Raw genomic sequence first — 21,138 nt, forward strand, 5'->3', positions numbered from 1 at the left:
TGCTGTAGTTCTTTCAGATTCTTAGATTAAGACTAATCCTGTATAACTTATACTTTAGCTTACTCAATATAGATTTTCTCTATAAATATCCAGTATTCCAGAAACTCTGTTTTCTGTATATAGAATTCATACTTCTTTAACTTGTATTATAACTGATATAGATATAATTTATATAAAACTAGTCTTACATGTCTTATATATTCTTTCTCAGTTTTCAAGAAGATTAATATGTTATCTAGATAAGTAATTATAAATCTATTAAGATATTTTTTAAGAACTTTATTAATATATTACTAAAATAATACTAGTGTGTTGGTAAGTCTAAATAATATAATTAAATATTTAAAGTATCTATATTTTATTCTGAATATAGTTTTTCATTCTTTATCTTTTATAATGTGTATATGATAATATATATCTGTAATATCAAGCTTGATAAACTACTTTATTTCTTATATCTTATCTTAGATTTCCAAAATTAAAGATAACAGATATTAATTCTTGATTATGATAATATTTAGTGATTAATAATCCATATATAGCTGTAAGCTATTATTCTTTTTTAATATAAATAAGACTCCATATCTTACTAATGACTTTGAAGGCCTGATATTGTCTTTAACCAGCTAATTATTAATATATTCTTATAGTATCTGTAATTTCTTCTCAGATATTAGATAAATCTTTTTATATATTAATAACTTTCCTTTCTCTATAAAAATAGTATGGTCATGCTTTCTGTGCTGAGATAATTCAGGTTACTTTAATTATTTAAATAAGTTCTTAAATTTCTTATACTGTAATAGAATCTGTATATTATTCTTAACCGCAGCTAAAAATTTCTATAAATCTTCTAATTTCTGAATAATCATCTCAATCTCTATATTAAAGCTATTAATACTGTACTCACGGTATTCTTTTATTATTATTAATATCTATCTTAATAATTTTATAAGCTAATCTTTTTATAATAGCTTGGTTACTGTTATTACTTATATAACTATACTTAAGATATTATTTTTCTTTAAGTTATTTCCAACACCTGGCGTGTTAAGCTTTTATAATAATCTTAACCTTCTCTTGCTAGATTATTTAGTCCTTACTTCAGCTCCTTACTAAGTAATAGGCTGTATAGATCCAGATTTCATACCTGGTTCTTGCTGGTATCATCTTGGGCAATCACAATTCATGAATTAGAGATTCTTAGTTTTTTAATTAATCTGCGGGTTATGATTCCTGAGTTATAAAATCCCTAATATAATATTATACTGTCTTAAAAATATCATATTAAAGTCTATATATTCATAGTAATTCTTTATAATTATAAATATAGTTTCTGACTTAATTATTAACGCAAGAGTTCCTAAATTCTCTTTATTTAGTTCTATAATTAGTTTAGATTTTTCTTTCTATTATCTAAGTATTTTAAGCTGTTATATGAATCACAGGTTTATAAAGTTCCCAGTTACTCTAAAGTCTATCAGTACTTAGACTGGTTAATCTAATATAATTACTTAGATCTTCAGATATGGCCCTGATTTTATAACTATTAACTACTGTTTTGGCTAGTTAGGTTCTAACTGCTGTAAGTATCTTCTTAAAAATCTTGAGCCTTCTATCTTTACTGCGTAGTATATTATATACTGATTATCAAAATATGCCAGCCAATATATTAATCTATGATAAAAGTATTTTTAGTACTCTTTGCACGTGTAATTAAAGATATTATATAAATAATAATTTATCTTAGTCCTAACCACCTCCGGTATCTTAGATTAGTAGTTAATAATATACTTCTAATTATAGTATATTAAGCATGTGTTTGTATAGTATACAAGTTAAAAGAGTTTATCATATTTTTAATAATCTCTACTTCTTTTGAAATAAATATACAGATATGGTTTATTATATTAAGACTCTATTTCAGCAATATTTACTTTCTGATTAATCTTTAATAATTAGTAATAATAGTCTGTATTATCTTATCTATATATTAAACAAATTTCTGGATGATAAGGATATCTTTGTAAATATTATTCTTAAGTCTTATTTCATGATTTCTAATATTTTAAATCTTAATATAGATAATATTATATAATTATCTTAAACTCTAGACAGAATTATACTGGATTTTCCAAGATCTTTTTTAAGATACAGTCTAATTAATAAGTAATATTTTTTTAATTATTCTTCTAGTTCTTCTTATCCTCATCTTACTATGATGGACAGAGTTTATTAATTTCTGATAGAGATTTTTCAGGGATATTAGGTATCTTGTTAAGTCTTTTCTTACTGGATTTAAGATTTTTAAGCAGTATACTGTATTCTTTATTTAATGATTTATCTTTATTTTAAACTATATTAGAATAGTTATTTCTCAGAACTGGCTTATAATTATTATTATTGACTTCTGTGGTTCAAACTAATAGTATAGATAATTATTAATCCTCTTATTAACTAGATAGTACTGTTAACTTATCTGGGGTGGCCTATTATCTTAATTAATTATAATATATCTTGTTCTTTAACAGTTAATTATACTGAATAATATATAACTTTTTGTTATCTAGTGTCTGTGTCACAGATTCTATTCAAATCTTGTATTAAATAGTGGTGATATTATAGACTTCTCTGCCTTGATTCTGGTTTGTAGCTCTCAATTGCTTCTGAGGCTGTTTTTAACTGTAGTTCTTTAACTAGTGATTTGCTTTACTGCAGCTGAAGTATAAGCAGTCTTGTTTACACTGTTCAAGTTCCTTCTTGAATACTTGAGTTTCTTGAGTCTGATGCTGTGCAGCATCCAGCTCCATGGGTTTCGGCTTATAGGGATCTTCATATCCCAAGCTTCTAGATTATGCCGACCTTCTGTTATTGACTTGGTAACCTGGCTGGTTATTGTATTAAGATGCAGACCCACTGATTTATCAATTCTCTTATTGTTTTATATTAAAGTCATATAACTTGTTATCGATCTTCACGGCTACTTCAATCATCTTGGCTAAGATATCTGGTTATTCTTACTAAATGATCTTCTCTTAGATCTCTATCTTGAGTCCTTTTTCAAATCGTGAGATATAAGTATTATTATCCCAGTCTAGATAATTAATAACTTACTAAAACTCCAAAGCATACACGGATACTAATCCCGTCTACTTGAGTTACTATAACTTTCATTCAATATTCTATACTGTATCAATATCTCTAAACATCTATTTAAGATGCTGTTTAAATCTGGTGTAACTAGTAAAAAGTTATTTTATATTATTATTCTAATTACTTACTAACTTTTCTTGTCACTTACAGATATACGGTTTAAACTAATTAAATACTGCTCTGATAAGGTAAGTAGACATAAAAAAGATCTTGTTCTCCTTATTCTTGAGTTTTTCCTTGTCCATGTTAAGATACAAGTCTAACTGGGTCAAGAAAGCTCTGAGCTTTGCTCGTTTACCATCAAATGGCTCGGGTAGCCGGACCTTAACAGATTTAACTGATAAGTAACCTTTAAGTAACTAGTTCTTTTGTTCTAAGGCAGTGATGCTTTCTTGTAGCTGACTAACCATGTCCATCAGTTCCTTGATTATCAGGCCCTGCTGCTGAGGCGCACGCGATATGTTCAATATAGTTAATATAATGACTGGTTATTACTGGGTAATACTTGTACTAACTGGTGCTCAATGTGTCAAATCCTAGGATCGCTTCTCTCTGTTTCTGTTAGTTTAGCTCCCGTTTTAATACGTATCTTGTGAACTGAATTAAAGATAGTCAGGTTATTAACTATCTAAAGATGACTTAATCCGAATAAGAGAAGAGAAGTAAGGCCAGATAGTGCCGCGCAGCTATCCGTAAGTAAGTGCGGACGAGTGTTGTCACTAAGCTCTACCAAAACATAGGTTACTTAAAGATAATTAGAATTGAGCACGAAGAACAGAACTAGCTAAGTACATGAAAGAGTGTCCTTATATCCTATCCTTCGTCATGGCGTCGCCATGATATGTCATGTCGCCGATATGTTATGTCGTAGCGCTGCCATGTCCTGTCGTAGCGCTGCCATGTTATAGCGTGTCGGTGACATGTCCGTCGTGGTCACGTGTTGTGTAACCGTCCCGGTTTGTAGGTTGCTCTGATCGGGATTCTACTCGATAAGAGTCCTTGCCTTCCGGACGTGGCCTTCTGCCTAACGTATCCGCCTTACTAGTTCGTTCAGCTAGCAGGGGTCTGTAACAACATCTTGGTCAAGATAATCAAAGCAGTAATTAAGATCGATAATAAATTATATAACTTTAATATAAAACAATAAAAGAATCGGTGGACTAGTGGGTCTATATCTCAACATAATAACCAGCCAGGTTACCAAGCCAATAACAAAAGATCAGCACAACCTAGAAGCTTGGGATATAAAGATCCCTACAGACCAAAACCAATGGAGCTGGATACAGCACAGCATCAGACTCAACAGACTCAAGTATCCAAGGAGAAACTTAAACAGCGTAAACAAGACCGCTTGTACTTTAGCTGCGGCAAAGCAGGTCATCAGTTAAAAAACTACAATCAGAAACAACAACAGCCTCAGAAGTAATTGAGAATTATATATCAAGATTAAGACAGAGAAGTCTATAATATTACTACTATTCAGCATGAAGTTTGAACAGAATCCGCGACGTGGACACCAGATAACAAGAAGTTATATACTATTCAGCATGATCAGCTATTAGAGAACAGAATATATTATAATTAGTTAAGATAACAAGCTACCCCGGATAAGTCAACAGTACTATCTAGTTAACAAGAAAATCAGTAATTATCTGTACTATTAACTTGATCTATAAAAGTCAATAATAATAGTTATAAGCCAGTTTCGAGGAATGATTATCCCAGTATAGTTTAAAATAAAGGTAAACTATTGGATAAAGAATATAATATATTATTTAAAAGTCTTGAATCTAGTAAGAAGAGACTCAGCAAGATATCTAATACCCCTGAAAAATCCTTATCAGAAATTAATAAACTCTGTCTATTACAGTAAGACAAGGACAAGAAAAACTAGAAAAACAATCAAGAGAATATTACTTATTAATTAAACTGTATCTTGAAAGAAATCTTAGAGAATCTAGTATAATTCTATCTAAAGCTTAAGATAATTATACAATATTGCCTATATTAAGATTTGAAATATTGAAAATCATAAAATAAGATTTAAAAGCAATATTTACAGAGATATTCTTATTATCTTAAAGTTTATTTAATATATAGATAAGATAATACAGATTATTATTACCAGTTATTAAAGATTAGCTAAAAGATAAATATTGCTGAAACAGAGTCTTAATATAATAAACCATGTCTGTGCGTTTATTTTAAAGAAAGTAGAGATTATTAAAAATATGATAAACTCTTTTAGCTTATATATTACACAAATACATGCTCAACATATTATAATTAAAAATATATTATTAACTACCGACCTAAGATACTGGAAATAGTTAGAACTAAGATAAGCTACTATTTATATAATATCTTTGATTACATGTGTAAAAGGTATTAGAGATACTCTTATTACAGATTAATATATTGGCTAGTATGTTTTAATAATCAGTATATAATATACTATATAATAAAGATAGAAGGCTTAAAATTTCTAAGAAGACATTCACAGTAGTTAGAACTTAATTAACCAGAATAATAATTAATAATTACAAAATCAGGACCATATCTGAAGATCCAAACAGTTATATTAGATTAATTAATCTAAATATTAGTAAATTCTGAAATAACTAGAAACTTTATGAACCTGCAATTCATATAACAGCTTGAAATATTTAGATAATAAAAAAAAAAATCTAAACTAATTACAGGACTAAATAGAAAGAATTTGGAAACTCTTATATTAATAATTAAGTCAGAAACTATATTTATAACTATAAAAGATCACTACAAGTATATAGACTTTAATATAATATCTTTAAAATAGTATAATATTATATTAAGAATTTCATGACTCAGGAATCATAATCTATAAATTGATTAAAAAACTAAGAGTCTTTAATTCATGAATTGTGATTGCTTAAGATAATATCAGTAAGGACTAGATATAAGATCTGGATCCGTACAGCCTGCTACTTAACAAGAAGCTGAAACAAGGATTAAACAATCTAGCAAGAAGAGATTAAGATTGCTATAAAAGCCTAACATGCCAGGTATCAGAGATAACTTAAAGAAAAATAGTATCTCAAGTATAGTCACATAAGTAATAACAGTAATTAAGCCATTATAGAAAGATTAGCTCATGAAATTATTAGAATAAGTACTAATAATAATAAACAAGTATTGTAAATACAGTATTAACAGTACTGACATAGAGATTAAGATAATTATTTAGAGATTAAAAGATTTATAGAAACTTCTAGCTGTAGTCAAGAATAATACACAGATTCTATCACAGTATAAGAGATTTAAGAACTTATTCAAGTAGCTAGAGTAACCTGAATTATCTTAGCATGGAAAGTATGACTATATTATTTTTATAAAGAAAAAAAGTTATTAGTATATAGAAAGATTTATCTAATGTCTGAAAAGAAATTACAGGTATTATAAGAATATATTAATAACCAGCTGGTTAAAGATAATATTAGGCCTTTGAAGTCATCAGTAGGATATAGAGTTTTATTTATACTGAAAAAGAACAGTAATTTATAACTATACATGGATTATTAATTACTAAATATTATTATAATCAAGAATTAATACCCATTATCTTTAATTTCAGAAATCTAAAATAAGATATAAGAAATAAAGTGGTTTATTAAACTTAATATTATAAATATATATTATTATATACGTATTACAGAAGGTAAAGAATAGAAAACTATATTTAGAATAAAGTATAGATACTTTAAGTACTTGATTATATTATTTAAACTTATTAACACACCAGCATCATTTCAGTAATATATTAATAAGATTCTTAAAGAATATCTTGATAGGTTTATAATTACTTATCTAAATAATATATTAATCTTCTTAAAGACTGAGGAAGAATATATAAGATATATAAGACTAGTTCTATATAAACTATATTTATATCAATTATAATACAAGCTAAAAAAATATGAATTCTATATATAGAAAACAGAGTTCCTGAAACACTAGATATCCACAGAAAGAATCTATACTGAGCAAGCTAAAGTACAAGTTATACAGGATTAGCCTTAATCTAGAAATCTGAAAGAACTACAGTAATTTATCAGATTAGTTAACTACTATTAATAATTTATAAACGGATATACTATCTATATAATACCATTCTTCAAGCTTATAAAAAAGTCAAAGAAGTATTAGTGGAAAGAACCATAGTAGAGCGTGTTTAAAGATATTAAGTAATAACTTACTATATTATTAATACTTATACAGCACAATCCAGAAAAAAAAATAACCATTAAAACTAATATATTAAATTATGCTATTAATATATGTATGACGTAACCCGGAGAAGATAGAAAGCTAAGACTAATTATATTTTACTTAAGAAAGTTAGTTCAAGCAAAACTCAACTACAATATTTATAACAAGGAATTGCTAGCTATAATAATAATGTTTAAGTAGTAAAGGGTCTACCTTAAAGAAATAAAGTACACCGTCATTATAAAGATAGACCATAAGAACTTAATCTACTTTATAATAACCAAAGAATTGACTAGAAGATAGGCATGATAGGCTAAGATTTTATTATAATATAACTTCAGAATTATATATTGCAAGAGAATAGAGAATAAACATATAAATATACTGAGCTGCAGGCCAGACTATGAATTAAATAAAAAAGCTATTGAACCAGCCATCCTGAAGCAAAATATGGATAGATTGATCAGCTATAACAGGGCTAATCTAGCAGTAATGTTAGAAATAGATAATAATCTAATTAAGTAATTAACTAAAAGTATAAAAAATAATAAAACATTCTAAGAAATGAGTAAGGACTTACTAGACAAGATTACTATTAATAAAAATAGACTAGCCTATTTTTATGGATTAATCTTTATATTAACTATAATAAGAACAGAGATTATGGCTAGACACTATGACAAACCACTCAAGGGTTACTTAGAAGTGGAAAAGATAACTGAACTAATTATAAAGAATTACTATATTCTAAATCTTAGATAAAAAGTATATAATTATATTAGATAATACAAGACTTATATTAGAAATAAGCCTGTAAAATACTAACCTTATAAATAAATATAAGTACAGAAGGCGCCATAATAATCATAAAAATAGATAATAATTGATTTTATTAATTTATTACTGGAATTAGAAAGATTTAATACTATTACAGTTATTACTAATCATCTTACTAAATATATTTATCTTATATTGAATAAGATAATAATAATAGTAATATAAATAGTAGAACTGTTTCTAGAAAATATTGTTACATATTATAAGATACTAAAGTATATTATATTAAATCAAGATAAGTTATTTATCTTAAAGTTCTAAAGATCACTCGCAGATCTTATAAAAATTAAAGAATAAATAATAATGACTTACCATCTACAGATAAATAAGCAAACAGAAAGAGTTAATTAAATAATCAAGTAATATCTGAAGCATTATATAAATTATTAATAAAATAATTAGATAAATCTATTATTAATAATACAATTCTTATATAATAATACTAGTTACTTAACCATTAGAGTCTCACTGTTTTATATTAATTATAAATATTACTCAAGGTTTCTGAAAATATTACTAGAAAGACAGTAAGTTACTGATATAATTAAAGATATTATTATATTTACAGAAAACATATATTTACAGTTATTTTAAGATATTAAGTTTATGAATTTATATAGTAAGATATATTATGATTATAAATACAGAAAAGAACCTGATCTTAAAAGGAGGGAGAAAGTGTTCTTACTCTGTAAAAATATTAAAATAAAATAATTAAATCAGAAACTTGATTATTATAAACTAGGATTATTTGTCATCGAAGATAAGAAAAGACTAGTTAACTACAAGTTAAGATTGTTAAAATCAATAAACAGAATTTATTCAGTGTTTTATATCTCATTGTTGAAACCCGCACCAAAGAATGCTAGAATTATAGAAAATATAGAGATTAATAACAATACAGAAGAAAAATATAAAGTTAAAAAAATCCTAGACCACAAGAAGATTAGCAGCAGATCAAAATATCTAATAAAATAGGAGGAATATGATATCTCAGAAAACACATGGGAATCTATCGAGAATTTAACAGGCTGTTACTAGCTTGTGAAGCAGTACTATCAACAGACAGGTCAAAGTTCGCCCAGAATGAAGGGGAACCAACCAACTGAGTCAGACTAAGAGTGTCTGACACAGCAGCAAGTTGAGCAGCATCATATTTATTAGCCAGATGTTTTAGCTCTCGGAGATCCTCAGCGCTTGGAAGATCCTTCTTATCCAGCCGCTCCAATACAGTCAAGTCATGATCCAACATCCGCTCACCATGATCTTTTAGAAACTACTGTTACTTGAATAAGTAAGCCACTTTGGCAGTAATACAGGCCTGTTTAATAAGGACCTCAGCGAGTTTGTTTTGCATATCTAATTAATTATGTTTTAATTTATTCTATTCCTTATCACTGTAAAATTATTTTTCATATTTTTAATCACGACGAGTACAGGCAGCACAATTTCAGCTTTTTAAATCTATAATATAAGAAATGTTTCTCAGGAAACAATGTTCGCAGGAACTTTCAGTAATAAAACTATTATTATAAATCTTATTAAACTGATAAATATGTTTCTTTACCCGATCGCGATTAGCACAACGACGAGACATGATAGACTATCATAGAAAAAGAGAAATTAAGAAAACTCAACTGATACAGGAGAGACATGTATCTTTATGTTTCTTGAGAATAAGAAACCTTGAAGAAGAAGGAGTGATGTTATAGACCTCTACTAGCCAGGTTACTAGTAAAAGCAGACTTATCAGGCAGAAAGGTAACGACCAGAAAGGACTCGGGCAATCAGCAACTCTTATTAAGTAAGATCCTGGTTAGAATAACACCCGAGGTAATGCTGTGTTATATAACCATCTACTATCAGATCTATTATTAAGAATATACGATATGGTATACAGAATCCAGGAACATGATTAGATTGATCCTTGATCTATCCTGAATAGTATACAAAATGATATACGAAGAATAAGATATAAGGACACTCTTTTATATACTTAGCTAGTTCTATTCTCCGTGCTCAATTCACATTATCTTTAAGTAATCTACATTTTGGTAGAGCTTAGTAACAACACTCGTCTGCACTTACTTACGGATAGCTGCGCGGCACTATCTGGCCTTACTTCTCTTCTCTTGTTCAGATCAAGTCATCTTTAGATAGTCAACAACCTGACTATCTTTGATTCAGTTCACAAGGTACGTATCGGAACGGGAGCTAAGCTAACAGGAACAGGGAGAAGCGATCCTAGGGTTTGACAAGAAGAAAGTAATATAAAGATATAAAAAAAATAAAAGATTAATAAAGCCTTGAATGAGTAACAGAAAGGTAAAGTAAATATAGAGATATTATTTCTTATTTATAAAATATATTAATATTATATATCAAGAGATTTAAGATAGTTCATAATCTTAGTTTCTTAATAATTATAACACTTATACTATTATACAATTGTTATAAATTATATACAGTAATTATAATTAGTTAAAAACTGTATAAAATTATATATAATCATCTATTACTGTTCCGCAACCTTGCCACAACGGGTGCTATTAACCCCCTCGGGCCACTATGTATTTCAGGGCAAGGATTCCCCGTGATATATGTCGCGACAGCTTCCCGCTACATTACCAACCCACCTACCAACATTCTTTTATGAAGAAAACCCTATATTGACTGTGTTAGTCTCTATCCATATTAGCATTCATTCATCATCAAAAAAATCATTTCTGACCACTCTATTCCCATCTCCCTATGTTCCGGAAAGTTAAACCAACCATCGAACCCCAGTCACCCCCCCACCAATCCAGACAAGCAAAAGTCACGTGCCGAAGCCCAACCCACCAATCACCCCTCACCTCCCAGCCCAACCATCCCCACAATCCTGGATCCCAACCCAACCTAACCCAACTGAACCCAACCCAAATACAAATTTATCCATGATATCATCCCCATCCCATCCCACAACACACTACACACATACACCCCTACCCACACCCAAATCAACTCAACCCAACTAAACTCATCAAAACACCTCCACACAACCAACTTCACCCAAAACCAACCGTGAAAAAAAAAGCCATGCCCATCCCCACAACGAACATCGTAACACCGGGAACATCCGTGAACATCATCCTAAAAGCCGACCAACCTACGGGACGCACCGTGTCGGGGGTGATTTCCGAGGTGTTGACGAGGGGGAATCATCCGAGGGGGATTAAAGTCCGGTTGAGGGATGGGAGGGTCGGGAGGGTGCAGTCTCTTGTTTCTACTTCTTCTTCTTCTTCTTCTTATTCTTCGTTGGGGGATTCGACTGGGGGGTTGGGTGGTGGTGGTGATGGGGGGGATTTTACTGGTGGTGGTGGTGATGGGGGGGATTTTACTGGTGGTGGTGGTGGTAGGGGAGGATTAGGTGGAGGGGGATGAGAGGGAGAGGGAGGGGCAGAGGAAGGAGAGAAGGTAAAAGGGTGAGGTTTGTTGGGGATGAGGAGGGGGAGAGCAGGCCGGAGGAGAGGGTTGGGTTGGATGCGTATGTTGTTCCTGGGGTTGGGGGGAGGCAGCAGGGGGGGAGGAGAGGGGGGATGACATCTCAGAGTCAGAGGCAGAGTGACTTTGAGTATAGTATTGTGAAGTGTCCCGTTTGTGGGGAGTTTGAGGGCGATGAGGCTGCGGTGGCGCATCATGTGGCGGGGCATTTTGATTGAGGGTTTGATTTTTTATATGTTGGGTTTGTTATGGGTTTGGTTTGGATGGGATGTTGGTTTATGTGATGAGGCGGGCGTTTATGTGAGGGATGGGATATGATGAGGGTGATATTTGTGTTGGATGCTTGGTTGATGGATCTACGAGATATGAGAACATGTCTGGATGATCGTGGTGGAGGATTGTTTCCTCGGAACCATACCGCTTGACAACAAAAGGGATAAAAGGAAAGCATCAGTTGGCAAACACACTCAGCGCCTCCTCCAAATGCTGTTCCATGTCCAAATCCCAGATCCATCGCATCCGCTCATCCAAATTGGCCCGGATCTTCTCAACATCATCCTCCACCTCCTCTTTCTGACACTGGTACAGCCGTCCAGCATCCCGACTTGTACGCACCAGTCTCTGTGTCCGGGGCCGTCGAACGGCATCATATGCCGCGAATGCTCTCTCCAACTGGCCTTTCTCACGAACTTTCCCCAGCAGTCGCGACAGAATATACACGTCCTCCACCGCCATTCCTGCTCCGGCCCCTTGATGAGGCGTGCTCGCGTGAGCAGCATCCCCCATGATACAGATGCGACCCCCTCGGTGATAGCTCTTTGCAGGGGGATGGTCGAACATGGCCCAAATATCCGCATTTCGCATCAATGATAGAATAGCTTTGACATCTGGTCCCCATGCCTCAAAATCCTGCAACATCTGTTCCTTGTTCCCCGGTAGTACCCACTGTGACCCGTGTTCCCAAACACCATTCGGCTTCGTCCGAAAGGCCACCACATTCATCGTCTTGCCATGCTCGATCGGGAATGTCAGGAGATGCCCGTCGTACCCCCAGTGAAAATGGTTGTTGCGCGCAGTATATTCCCCCAGCGCCCCCACTGCTTCATCCATTGGGATCAGACCCCGATAGGCATATTTGCCAGTGAAAACAGCATTGGCTTCTTCCTCCCCGTCGAGCAGGATCTGCCGCACTCGAGATTTGATCCCATCGCAGCCTATAACCGCATCAGCAGTAACCGAAGTTCCGTCTGCAAAGTGTACTGTGACTCCGTCCTCCACATCGTCGATAGAAGTCAATCTCTTCCCGAAGCTCACGTATCCGGTCGGAAGTAGCGCCGTCATGGCCTCGAGGAATCGTGCCCGATGAACACTACTCCTCGCCACAGAGGCATGTACCTCGTGGATATAATCCCCTGCTTTGAGAGTGTTTGACCCGCGCCCGTCCATCCCCATGCGGTAACTGGACCAGAGTTTCTTCTCCAATGCGCCCGTGTCTGGCTGAAACGTGGCATGCTTGTTATAGGCAGCTGCCATGTCGCGATCGATCAGCTCCATGGCGCGGATGGAGTTTGAGCCAAAAGCGATGCCCGCGCCGATTTCGGAGAACTCGGGGGTGGCTTCGTAGAGATGGGGTGCGATGATTTCACGGGAGCTGTGTTTGAGCAGGGCCAGGAGGAGCGTCACGCCTGCGATGCCACCGCCGATGATGGCAATTCGAAGAGGGTTTTCATTGGTGGTACTGGCCATTTTGGCTGTCCGATTCTGTCGTCGGCAGGGGTAGAGCGAATCTTCGTATGTGAGATCCTGGGCGTGGTGACAGCCGCGAGACAGTTATCATGCGATGATGAGCGAGCTGGTGAGGGGCAATTGCCATCTGCACGCCGACCTTAGCGTGTTCGACTAGATCCTTTGGGGCTTGTCTGGACGAATCGCTGGGACGGGCGGCCTGAGCCGTTCCCCGCGGATGGCTAGAAGCTTATTCTCGGAGAAAATTCGAAAGGAGGCTGTCCAGGTTGCCCCTAAACCTACTACGTACTTGGTGTCACCGTCGGGACTTGTCCGAAGCTCGTTGTCAGCCTATCATGACCCGAAGGATGCTGACCATGCCTTGATTGCACCAGACGGCGCCAATTAGGGGTTACTCCCAGCTGTCCCTGTCTCGAACCCTTCGTTTCCTGATGTGCGACACTTACGTGAGAATTCCGCAGGTCAACTCATGGATCAAGAAAAAATTTTGGCCCGCTTCATCAGATGTTATTCGAATGATTGGTGGACTCCACGGTCTGGTCTATCTCGGTGATGATCTCAATATCCCCAGCCTGCTTGCGGATTAGGTCCGAGTGGCTGCTTCCCGCCCGCAGCCGTGTCCGCGTCGGTCCCGTCGAAACCCTGTTGGACACTTCGGACAGCTCGTACGGCCCTCGCACGTAGCTGGGGTACGACGATCCCTGGCCGATGCCGGTAAGGGATTTTCCGTCTCGCCGCGATCCCCTGCTCTTGACAAGTCGGACGATCGGCATTAGGCTAGGGAGACAGGACACCACCACCCCGAGGCTGCTTTCAATCGCGGTCCACAGATGGGAGTAGGTGTCGGACCCTACATCCACAGTCAGCATTCTGCAGAGAGGGAGGAGGGGAAGCGCACAGGTGATGTCAGAATTACTGATCGCGATTAGGTTCTCCAGACGGACAATTGAGATGGCACAGACACTGCAGAACGAATCAGTCAAGTTCTCTACGGACAGCGGAGGCGTACATAATGCCCAGAGTAAAGATCGCCGAAAGACCGACTTTTCGTCCCCATGGAATCTGAAGCTTCCACACCTGTCGTGTCGGTAGAATCAGAAGCAGAACATCGGTGCACAGGTTGGTCGCAGCTAATGTCGTGACAAACGGGACGAAAGCAATGCATTTGCCCTGGGTGGTCTTTTTCTGCCATTCGTGATGAATCGGAATGCATTGAAATATGGCAGTTGTTTGGAAGGCGATGTACCAGGCAGCCAGGAACAGCATGACAGACCGACAGGCAATGATCATCGATCGCACGGGAAAAATGCGCTGGTAGAAGAGGACGATGGAGAGCTTGATCACGGGAAGACAGGTATTCCAGAAAAGCTGCATCACATAAAGATTCTAAATGAAGCCAATCAGTTTGTTCCAACCTTCACGTCGTGGGGTGGGTACCAAAGAGTAGGCTTCGACAGTAGCGGTCGAGAGGGTGTCAACATGTTCGCCCACACCAGCATGGAGACCTTATACTCTGTCAGTGGTCGTTTTCAAGGCACAGGTGGAATGCTGTTACTTTGGAACAGGAGCGCATTAACACCAAGAGACAAGGCCTTGATCGATTAGTAAGGGCCGTACTATGGAAAGGGTACTCACCAAGGCAAAAATGCTCAGATAGTCCTCCACAAAGAGACCTAGACCCTGCAGTCTCCGGGCCCAGACCCGCAAAGACACCGCCGTGATCGAGAGCACAACCAGGATACTGTTGATGATGACAATTTGCAACTGTCGGGTGTTGTACGTGCCTGTCTGTGTAAGCCCCATGTTGGCAATTCGCAACGGTCAGATGTACCAATATAGCTGACACGGCGAGGTGCTGGTTTTGTAGTACTGTCACACAGCATAATCAGCCCGGACATCACCGGGCCTGGCCATGAGACCGTCGCACTAACGGGGAGCCGCTGGCTGCACGAGGGCGGATCACCCAGGTAGCCCTGCAGCCGGGCAGTCGGAGGATTTAGCATGTCCCACTCTAATATGAATCCCTCTCCTGGTCTGCTACATTTAGTAAGCTCAATACCCCTGGCCAACACCCTGGTCGGAGTTTTGCTTTTTGCTTCCTGACACGGTCGGTATCTACGCTGAAAGGAACTTACCCGGCCGGCCTTAAGATTTCGACATGGCAAACTCTCTAGCAACGCGGTCAACTGTCGATGAGGCCAAGGGCCATCTCGCAGTCAAATCAGTTGGTATCCAGAGAGATGGACAGCAAACACGCGACGGTATCGTCCTGATCCCTCAACCATCTCAGGATCCTGACGACCCACTTGTAAGTTGGGATCCCTGCATTCTAAATTGCTTCCACTGAGGGCAGCAGAATTGGGCAGAAGGACGAAAGCGAAGGAATCTGGCCATCCTCTGCCTGGCCGGATTTGCAGGGACAGCCTTGGATCTGGCTAATCAGTTGGCGATGAAAGACCAGGCCAAGACCTGGGACAAAGCCCTCATCGAGATCACATACACCATCTCTGCCTCCATCGCCGGTATTGCCTATGGACCCTTATTGATTAATCCTCTGGCGCAGGCCTTTGGCCGCAGTGCCGTCATCTTTTGGTGTCTGCTGTTCGCCATGGCCTGTGCCATTTGGTCGGCTTGCATGACTGGGAAAGGCGACTATGAGCGCTTCGTTGCGTCTCGTCTCTTTGATGGGATTTTTGGCTCCATTCCATCCATTGTGGGAGTTGGCGGCGTATACGACATGTTCTTCTTGCACGAGCGCGGCAAAGCATACGCCATCTTTCATGTCTCCTTCTTGTTCGGTACTGTGGCTGGCCCAACCTTTGGAGGGTTCATTGTCGACCATACACGCTGGCCGTGGGTGTTCTGGTGGATTGTCATTGCGCAGGGATTGGTTCTCATTCTTGGTAGGTATTCTGCGACCGATTACAACTGAATCAGTCTGATGGATCAGCCTTTCTTTTCCTGGAGGATACCAGTTATCCTCGTGACGGGCACACCCCCGTAGCGAAGCCCAGGACCTTCTGGGCAAATCGCATGGCGACCCTGCTGCCCCATAAGACTGGCATCAGCCGTGCGGAATTGGTAAGATTCATTCCTGTTATTCTGTCCACACTAACCAAGCTCAGGGTCGTATCGCTTGTTTGCCGTTGCGCATTGGTCTTTCGCCCGTGGGTCTTCTGATTGGTGTTTTCCAATTGGCATCCTTTGGCTGGTTCGTCGCAACCCACAGTCTTTTGACCGTCTGGCTGGAAAAGCCCGTCACCATTGGAGGATGGGGATTCACTCCTCAAAGAAATGCTCTCTGTATGTTGCTCTTCTCACTTGAGACATCGCTAATCTAGTCAGTCATCTTCGCCCTCTGGGTTGGTCTCCTCACAGCCGAACTCTGGGGCTACCTCTGCAACGATCGCATCGCGCTGTGGGTGTGTCGCGCCTGGGGAAAGGGGGTATGGAAGCCGGAATGCCGGCTGCACGCCCTCTGGATCCCCTCTCTGATCATCCTCCCCATTGGTCTGGGTATCGTTGGCTCCGCTCTGCAGTACCATCTGCACTACATGGTGCTCGCGCTGGGTGCCTACCTGATTACGTTTGCCTCGATGAGCTCCGTCCCGGTTGCCGTGACGTACATGATTGAGTGTGTTGCCTCGCAACCCACCGAGGTGGGGGTGTTCATGGGCGCGTATCGTCTCACGCTGGGTCTCGCCATCCCCTTCTTCATTGACCAATGGGTTGCGCGCGTGGGGTTTGGGTGGGTGTATGGCATGATGGCGTTTTTCTCCATCTTCGCATTTGGATTTGTGATCGCGTTGATGCTATTTGGGGACAGACTGCGACAGCGCACTCTGGGGCGGTTGGCTGCAAGTGAGATTGGTGCCAAGATGATCTATGCAAGTGAGGAGGACTGCTGAGAGTCCCGCTTACTACTCGCTAATCCCCCGAAAATTCGGTGGCATCATGTGATCTAGTCACGCCTTCCCTCTTCCTCTTCCCTCCTCTTCCCATCTTCTAGAGATAATCTGCTACGGCCATAATGGCCAGCTCAATCACATCGTCGGTCAATGTCTACAGTTTTACACCCACATCACGCTCGGTCGCGTCTTCTACAATATGGATATGTGAATTTCCCGCCGGTCCTTTCATACTCAAGTCAGGTTTCGCTCCAGTGGCCCAAACCCACGAATGGGTTAGATATTAATCAAACCTCGTTGGAATTATCAAGGAAACATTCTCTTGACCCAGTCCGTTCTAACCCCCGGCCTGGTCAGGTCAAAGCCTAACCCAGTCCTCACCGAGTGTCCCCGAGCTATCTCCCGATCACCCTGCGCCCGCCGAGTTTATTTCCCCTCAGCATGATTATCACATGATACCCACCAGGATCGAGTGGAATGACAAGGATTTCGCGCACTGTGAACCGCCAGATCATTCGCTGGTTTGTGGCCCGGAAGGCAGTTCCCCTCTATAGTGGAGATCAGCAAGGTCGATGTTTTCAGCGACTTTCTGGTTGAAATCTCCAGCGTCACCCTCATCAAATCCCTTAAATGCGCCATGGCTCGCACTTTTCACCGCCATATTCCTTTGGAGTAGACAATTAGATCAGCAATATGGATCACATTCGAGAAACCTTTACTGATAGCAAAAGAAAGGGTCGCCCAGTGTTAGTGACTTTTGTCACTGCTGGCTTTCCCACACCAGAGGAAACCCCAGATATCATGCTTGGGCTCCAGGCGGGCGGTGCAGGTTTGCATCTCGATCCATACGGGTTGATTCTGCTGATCAGATTATGCAGATATCATCGAGCTTGGCTTACCATTCACTGATGCCGTCGCCGATGGTACTCTTGTCCAACAGGCTTCAATGACGGCGATCAAGAACGGGGTCACAGTTCATTCTATATCCCTCATGGTCCAGGAAGCGCGAAATAGGGGGCTGCATATTCCAATTCTATTTATGGGCTATTATAACCCGATCTATCACTACGGCGAGGCGAACTTTGTAGCCGATTGCAGCAAGGCAGGTGTTGATGGCTTCATCGTCGTTGACCTGCCTGTTGAGGACGCAGTGCGATTTCGTAATCTTTGCGTTGGTGCAGGGTGGGTTACCCCCTTCCCAATATATGCTGAGACATGGCGAAATGGTGCTAACCGAGGTTTGCAGTTGTTCCTATATTCCTATTATTGCGCCATGCACCCCAGATGACCGGATCAAATTGTTATGCTGCATGGCAGACTCATTTGTCTATCTCGTTTCTCGCATGGGCGTCACCGGCATGAGAGGTGAATTGGACACACAGTTGCCCGGGATGATTAGAAAGGTGAAGAAGTTGGGTGGAAATCCCCGGGTTGCCGTCGGATTCGGCATAGAGAGTCGCGATCAGTTCCTGAAAATCACATCTGTTGCTGACGGCGCGATCATTGGAAGTTGTTTGCTCAATGACCTCGCCCGTGCACCCTCAGGAAAGAGGCCGGAGGCAGCGAGAAAGTTCTGTCTGAGAATGAGAGGGATTAGGGATCACGCTGACGGCTCCATGGGCCTAGGGCAGAATCCTAGGTCTCCACCGGACCAGACAACACTACATTTTGTAGGTCCCAAGAAACACACTGTCACAAAACGAGATATTCCCGGACCCTACGGCGGACAATACGTCCCAGAAGCAATGGTGAAATGTCTTTCGGACTTAGAGAGTAGCTTCAGAGCTGCGGTAAAGGATCCACAGTTCTGGAAGGAATATGAGTCGTATTACTCGTACGTGGGACGTCCTTCAGGTCTGCATAAAGCTTCCCGTCTCAGTGCCTTTGCGGGAGGGGCCACCATCTGGCTGAAACGGGAAGACCTCAACCACACCGGGTCACACAACATCAACAATGCACTCGGACAGGTCCTCCTAGCTCGTCGGTTAGGAAAGAAAAACATTATCGCGGAGACTGGAGTTGGATACCATGGCCTTGCGACAGCTGCGGTATGTGCCAAGTTGGATATGAATTGTACCATTTATATGGGCCTCCATGATATGCAGCACGAACCAGAGAATGTATTCATGATGCGGGCAATGGGTGCAACGGTCCTCCCAGTCCGATCTGGAGCAGGGAGTATGTGTGATGCCATTGATGAAGCCTTTCGAGCCTGCATTGCAGACATCAACAACAACTATTACGTGATCGGGTCCGCTGTTGGCCCACACCCTCTTCCGGCTATAGTCAGGACCTTCCAGTCTGCGATTGGCAAGGAGACCAAGGCCCAGTTTCGAGAACAAACCGGCAAACTACCCGATGCGATCGTGGCATGTGTCGGTGGAGGATCGAATGCCGTTGGCATGTTCCATCCTTTCGTCGGGGACAAATCTGTCCGACTGATTGGCGTTGAACGAGAGGCAGAAGCTGCATCTTTAGGTGGTGGTTCTGTCGGGGTTCTTCACGGAAGCAAAACCTACATTCTCCAAGATGAAGACGGCCAAATCCGCAAGCCACAGTCCATCTTTATGGGAATGAACTATCCCGGAGTAGGCCCGGAACTTGCAAGCTGGAAAGACTCGGGCCGTGCCACCTTTTTTAGTGCCACAGGGTCTCAAGTGTTGGAAGGGTTCCGGCGAATGGGCGAGTTGGAGGGGATCGTTCCCGCGCTGGAATCCTCGCATGCGATTTGGGGTGCTATACAAGTGGCTAAGGAGATGGGACCAAAGAAGAATGTGGTTCTCTGCGTCAGTGGACGGGGGGATAAACAGGTGCAGACGGTTGCCGAGGAACTACTGCTGCTTGGGCCAGATCTTGGATGGGAACTACCCGGGCGAGTGCCACTCCAGGATGGCACCTGGGCGTCTTCGTTCCAGGCAGTTGATTCGGATCTGTTGCAGATTTAATCACATGCATACGTTTGATGCTTTGCTCTTTTGCATGTATCTAGTATTTGACTAGTATCTTAGGGGCATTCAGGAGTTCTCCTTCACAATGAGAAGCGCATGTCCAGGCAGCGGTGGGTGAGTTGTGACAAGTACATGTTGACCATATTCGAGGGGCATTATATGTTAGCAATTCTATCTCACTCAATATTTGAGTCCCTGTCACACCTTTTACTCTCTTTTCCTTACCACTGTATCCCCCTTGAGATGTCAGATAGCTATAATGCAGAAAAGAATTCCTCCCGAGCTCGGAAATGTCGTTCTCTATGGACTTGATCCTTTCTCTCGAGCTTACTAATACTCAATCAAAACTATTACATCTCCCTTACGCTCACAGAACTACCGTACGATCGATTTCAACAAAGTCAGGATATACATCTGGTATACATCCCCCCGTAACTCAGTGGCAGAGTGCCCCACTTATTCTTAGGAGTATTCTTAGGGGAGGGCCGCGGTTCGAGTCCGCGCGGGGGGAATCTTTCTGTTCTTTTTTCACGCTCTCAGACAGCCTGGGCATACGTAAATAAGATGGCATGTTGGATATCGATGAGGGAGTCATGGTATAGATCGTGGGGTCACGTGAGGATTGTGCATAATGACTGTTAGTTACGTAGGCAACCTTATGTATGTTGGATAAGGTTATGCAATGGTTGGCCCCGGGTCTTTCTTCTTCCGGGCCGTTCTCGTCGTGAGGATTGTTGTGTTTCATCGACCCGACAGTGTCTTCCTTTCTACCAGTGGAGTTAGTGTCAAGCATTCAGGTGTTTCGTATAGCTTCC

General features: G+C 39.7%; 6 protein-coding genes and 1 non-coding gene across 7 annotated transcripts; 5 read left to right on the forward strand and 2 right to left on the reverse strand.

The window, feature by feature from the left end:
* Positions 1-11,316: 11,316 nt before the first annotated feature.
* Positions 11,317-12,055, forward strand: BO94DRAFT_595956 (YwbE family protein; the record flags this gene model as incomplete). The annotated part of the gene is made up of 2 exons (XM_025616237.1): positions 11,317-11,555; positions 11,690-12,055. 2 exons carry the CDS (start codon positions 11,317-11,319, stop codon positions 11,937-11,939), a joined length of 489 nt encoding a protein of 162 aa, XP_025467887.1. The 3' UTR covers positions 11,940-12,055.
* Positions 12,020-13,575, reverse strand: BO94DRAFT_64519 (FAD/NAD(P)-binding domain-containing protein). The gene is made up of 2 exons (XM_025617570.1): positions 12,140-13,575; positions 12,020-12,077 (listed from the first exon to the last, which is right to left on the reverse strand). The coding sequence occupies exon 1, from the start codon at positions 13,465-13,467 to the stop codon at positions 12,172-12,174; it is 1,296 nt and encodes a 431-aa protein (XP_025467888.1). The 5' UTR covers positions 13,468-13,575; the 3' UTR covers positions 12,020-12,077; positions 12,140-12,171.
* A 336-nt stretch (positions 13,576-13,911) lies between these two features.
* BO94DRAFT_64517 (uncharacterized protein) lies at positions 13,912-15,593 on the reverse strand. Its single transcript, XM_025617569.1, has 6 exons — positions 15,103-15,593; positions 15,023-15,059; positions 14,905-14,972; positions 14,477-14,853; positions 14,366-14,430; positions 13,912-14,317 (listed from the first exon to the last, which is right to left on the reverse strand). Exons 1-6 carry the CDS (start codon positions 15,268-15,270, stop codon positions 13,968-13,970), a joined length of 1,065 nt encoding a protein of 354 aa, XP_025467889.1. The 5' UTR covers positions 15,271-15,593; the 3' UTR covers positions 13,912-13,967.
* Positions 15,229-15,884, forward strand: BO94DRAFT_535110 (uncharacterized protein). The gene has a single exon (XM_025611703.1). It carries the CDS (start codon positions 15,626-15,628, stop codon positions 15,812-15,814), a length of 189 nt encoding a protein of 62 aa, XP_025467890.1. The 5' UTR covers positions 15,229-15,625; the 3' UTR covers positions 15,815-15,884.
* Positions 15,885-15,916: 32 nt separating this feature from the next.
* BO94DRAFT_465142 (polyamine transporter) lies at positions 15,917-17,375 on the forward strand (the record flags this gene model as incomplete). The annotated part of the gene is made up of 4 exons (XM_025608100.1): positions 15,917-16,370; positions 16,418-16,548; positions 16,593-16,770; positions 16,813-17,375. 4 exons carry the CDS (start codon positions 15,917-15,919, stop codon positions 17,373-17,375), a joined length of 1,326 nt encoding a protein of 441 aa, XP_025467891.1.
* Positions 17,376-18,068: 693 nt separating this feature from the next.
* On the forward strand, positions 18,069-20,320 carry BO94DRAFT_465735 (tryptophan synthase beta chain; the record flags this gene model as incomplete). Its single annotated transcript, XM_025608128.1, has 3 exons — positions 18,069-18,204; positions 18,254-18,557; positions 18,622-20,320. The coding sequence occupies 3 exons, from the start codon at positions 18,069-18,071 to the stop codon at positions 20,318-20,320; spliced, it is 2,139 nt and encodes a 712-aa protein (XP_025467892.1).
* Positions 20,321-20,748: 428 nt separating this feature from the next.
* Positions 20,749-20,834, forward strand: BO94DRAFT_t162. The gene has a single exon. It is a non-coding gene; the product is annotated as a tRNA-Ile (tRNA).
* Positions 20,835-21,138: the final 304 nt, after the last annotated feature.

Source organism: Aspergillus sclerotioniger (genome assembly GCF_003184525.1).
Source record: "Aspergillus sclerotioniger CBS 115572 chromosome Unknown BO94scaffold_13, whole genome shotgun sequence".
NCBI lineage: Eukaryota > Fungi > Ascomycota > Eurotiomycetes > Eurotiales > Aspergillaceae > Aspergillus > Aspergillus sclerotioniger.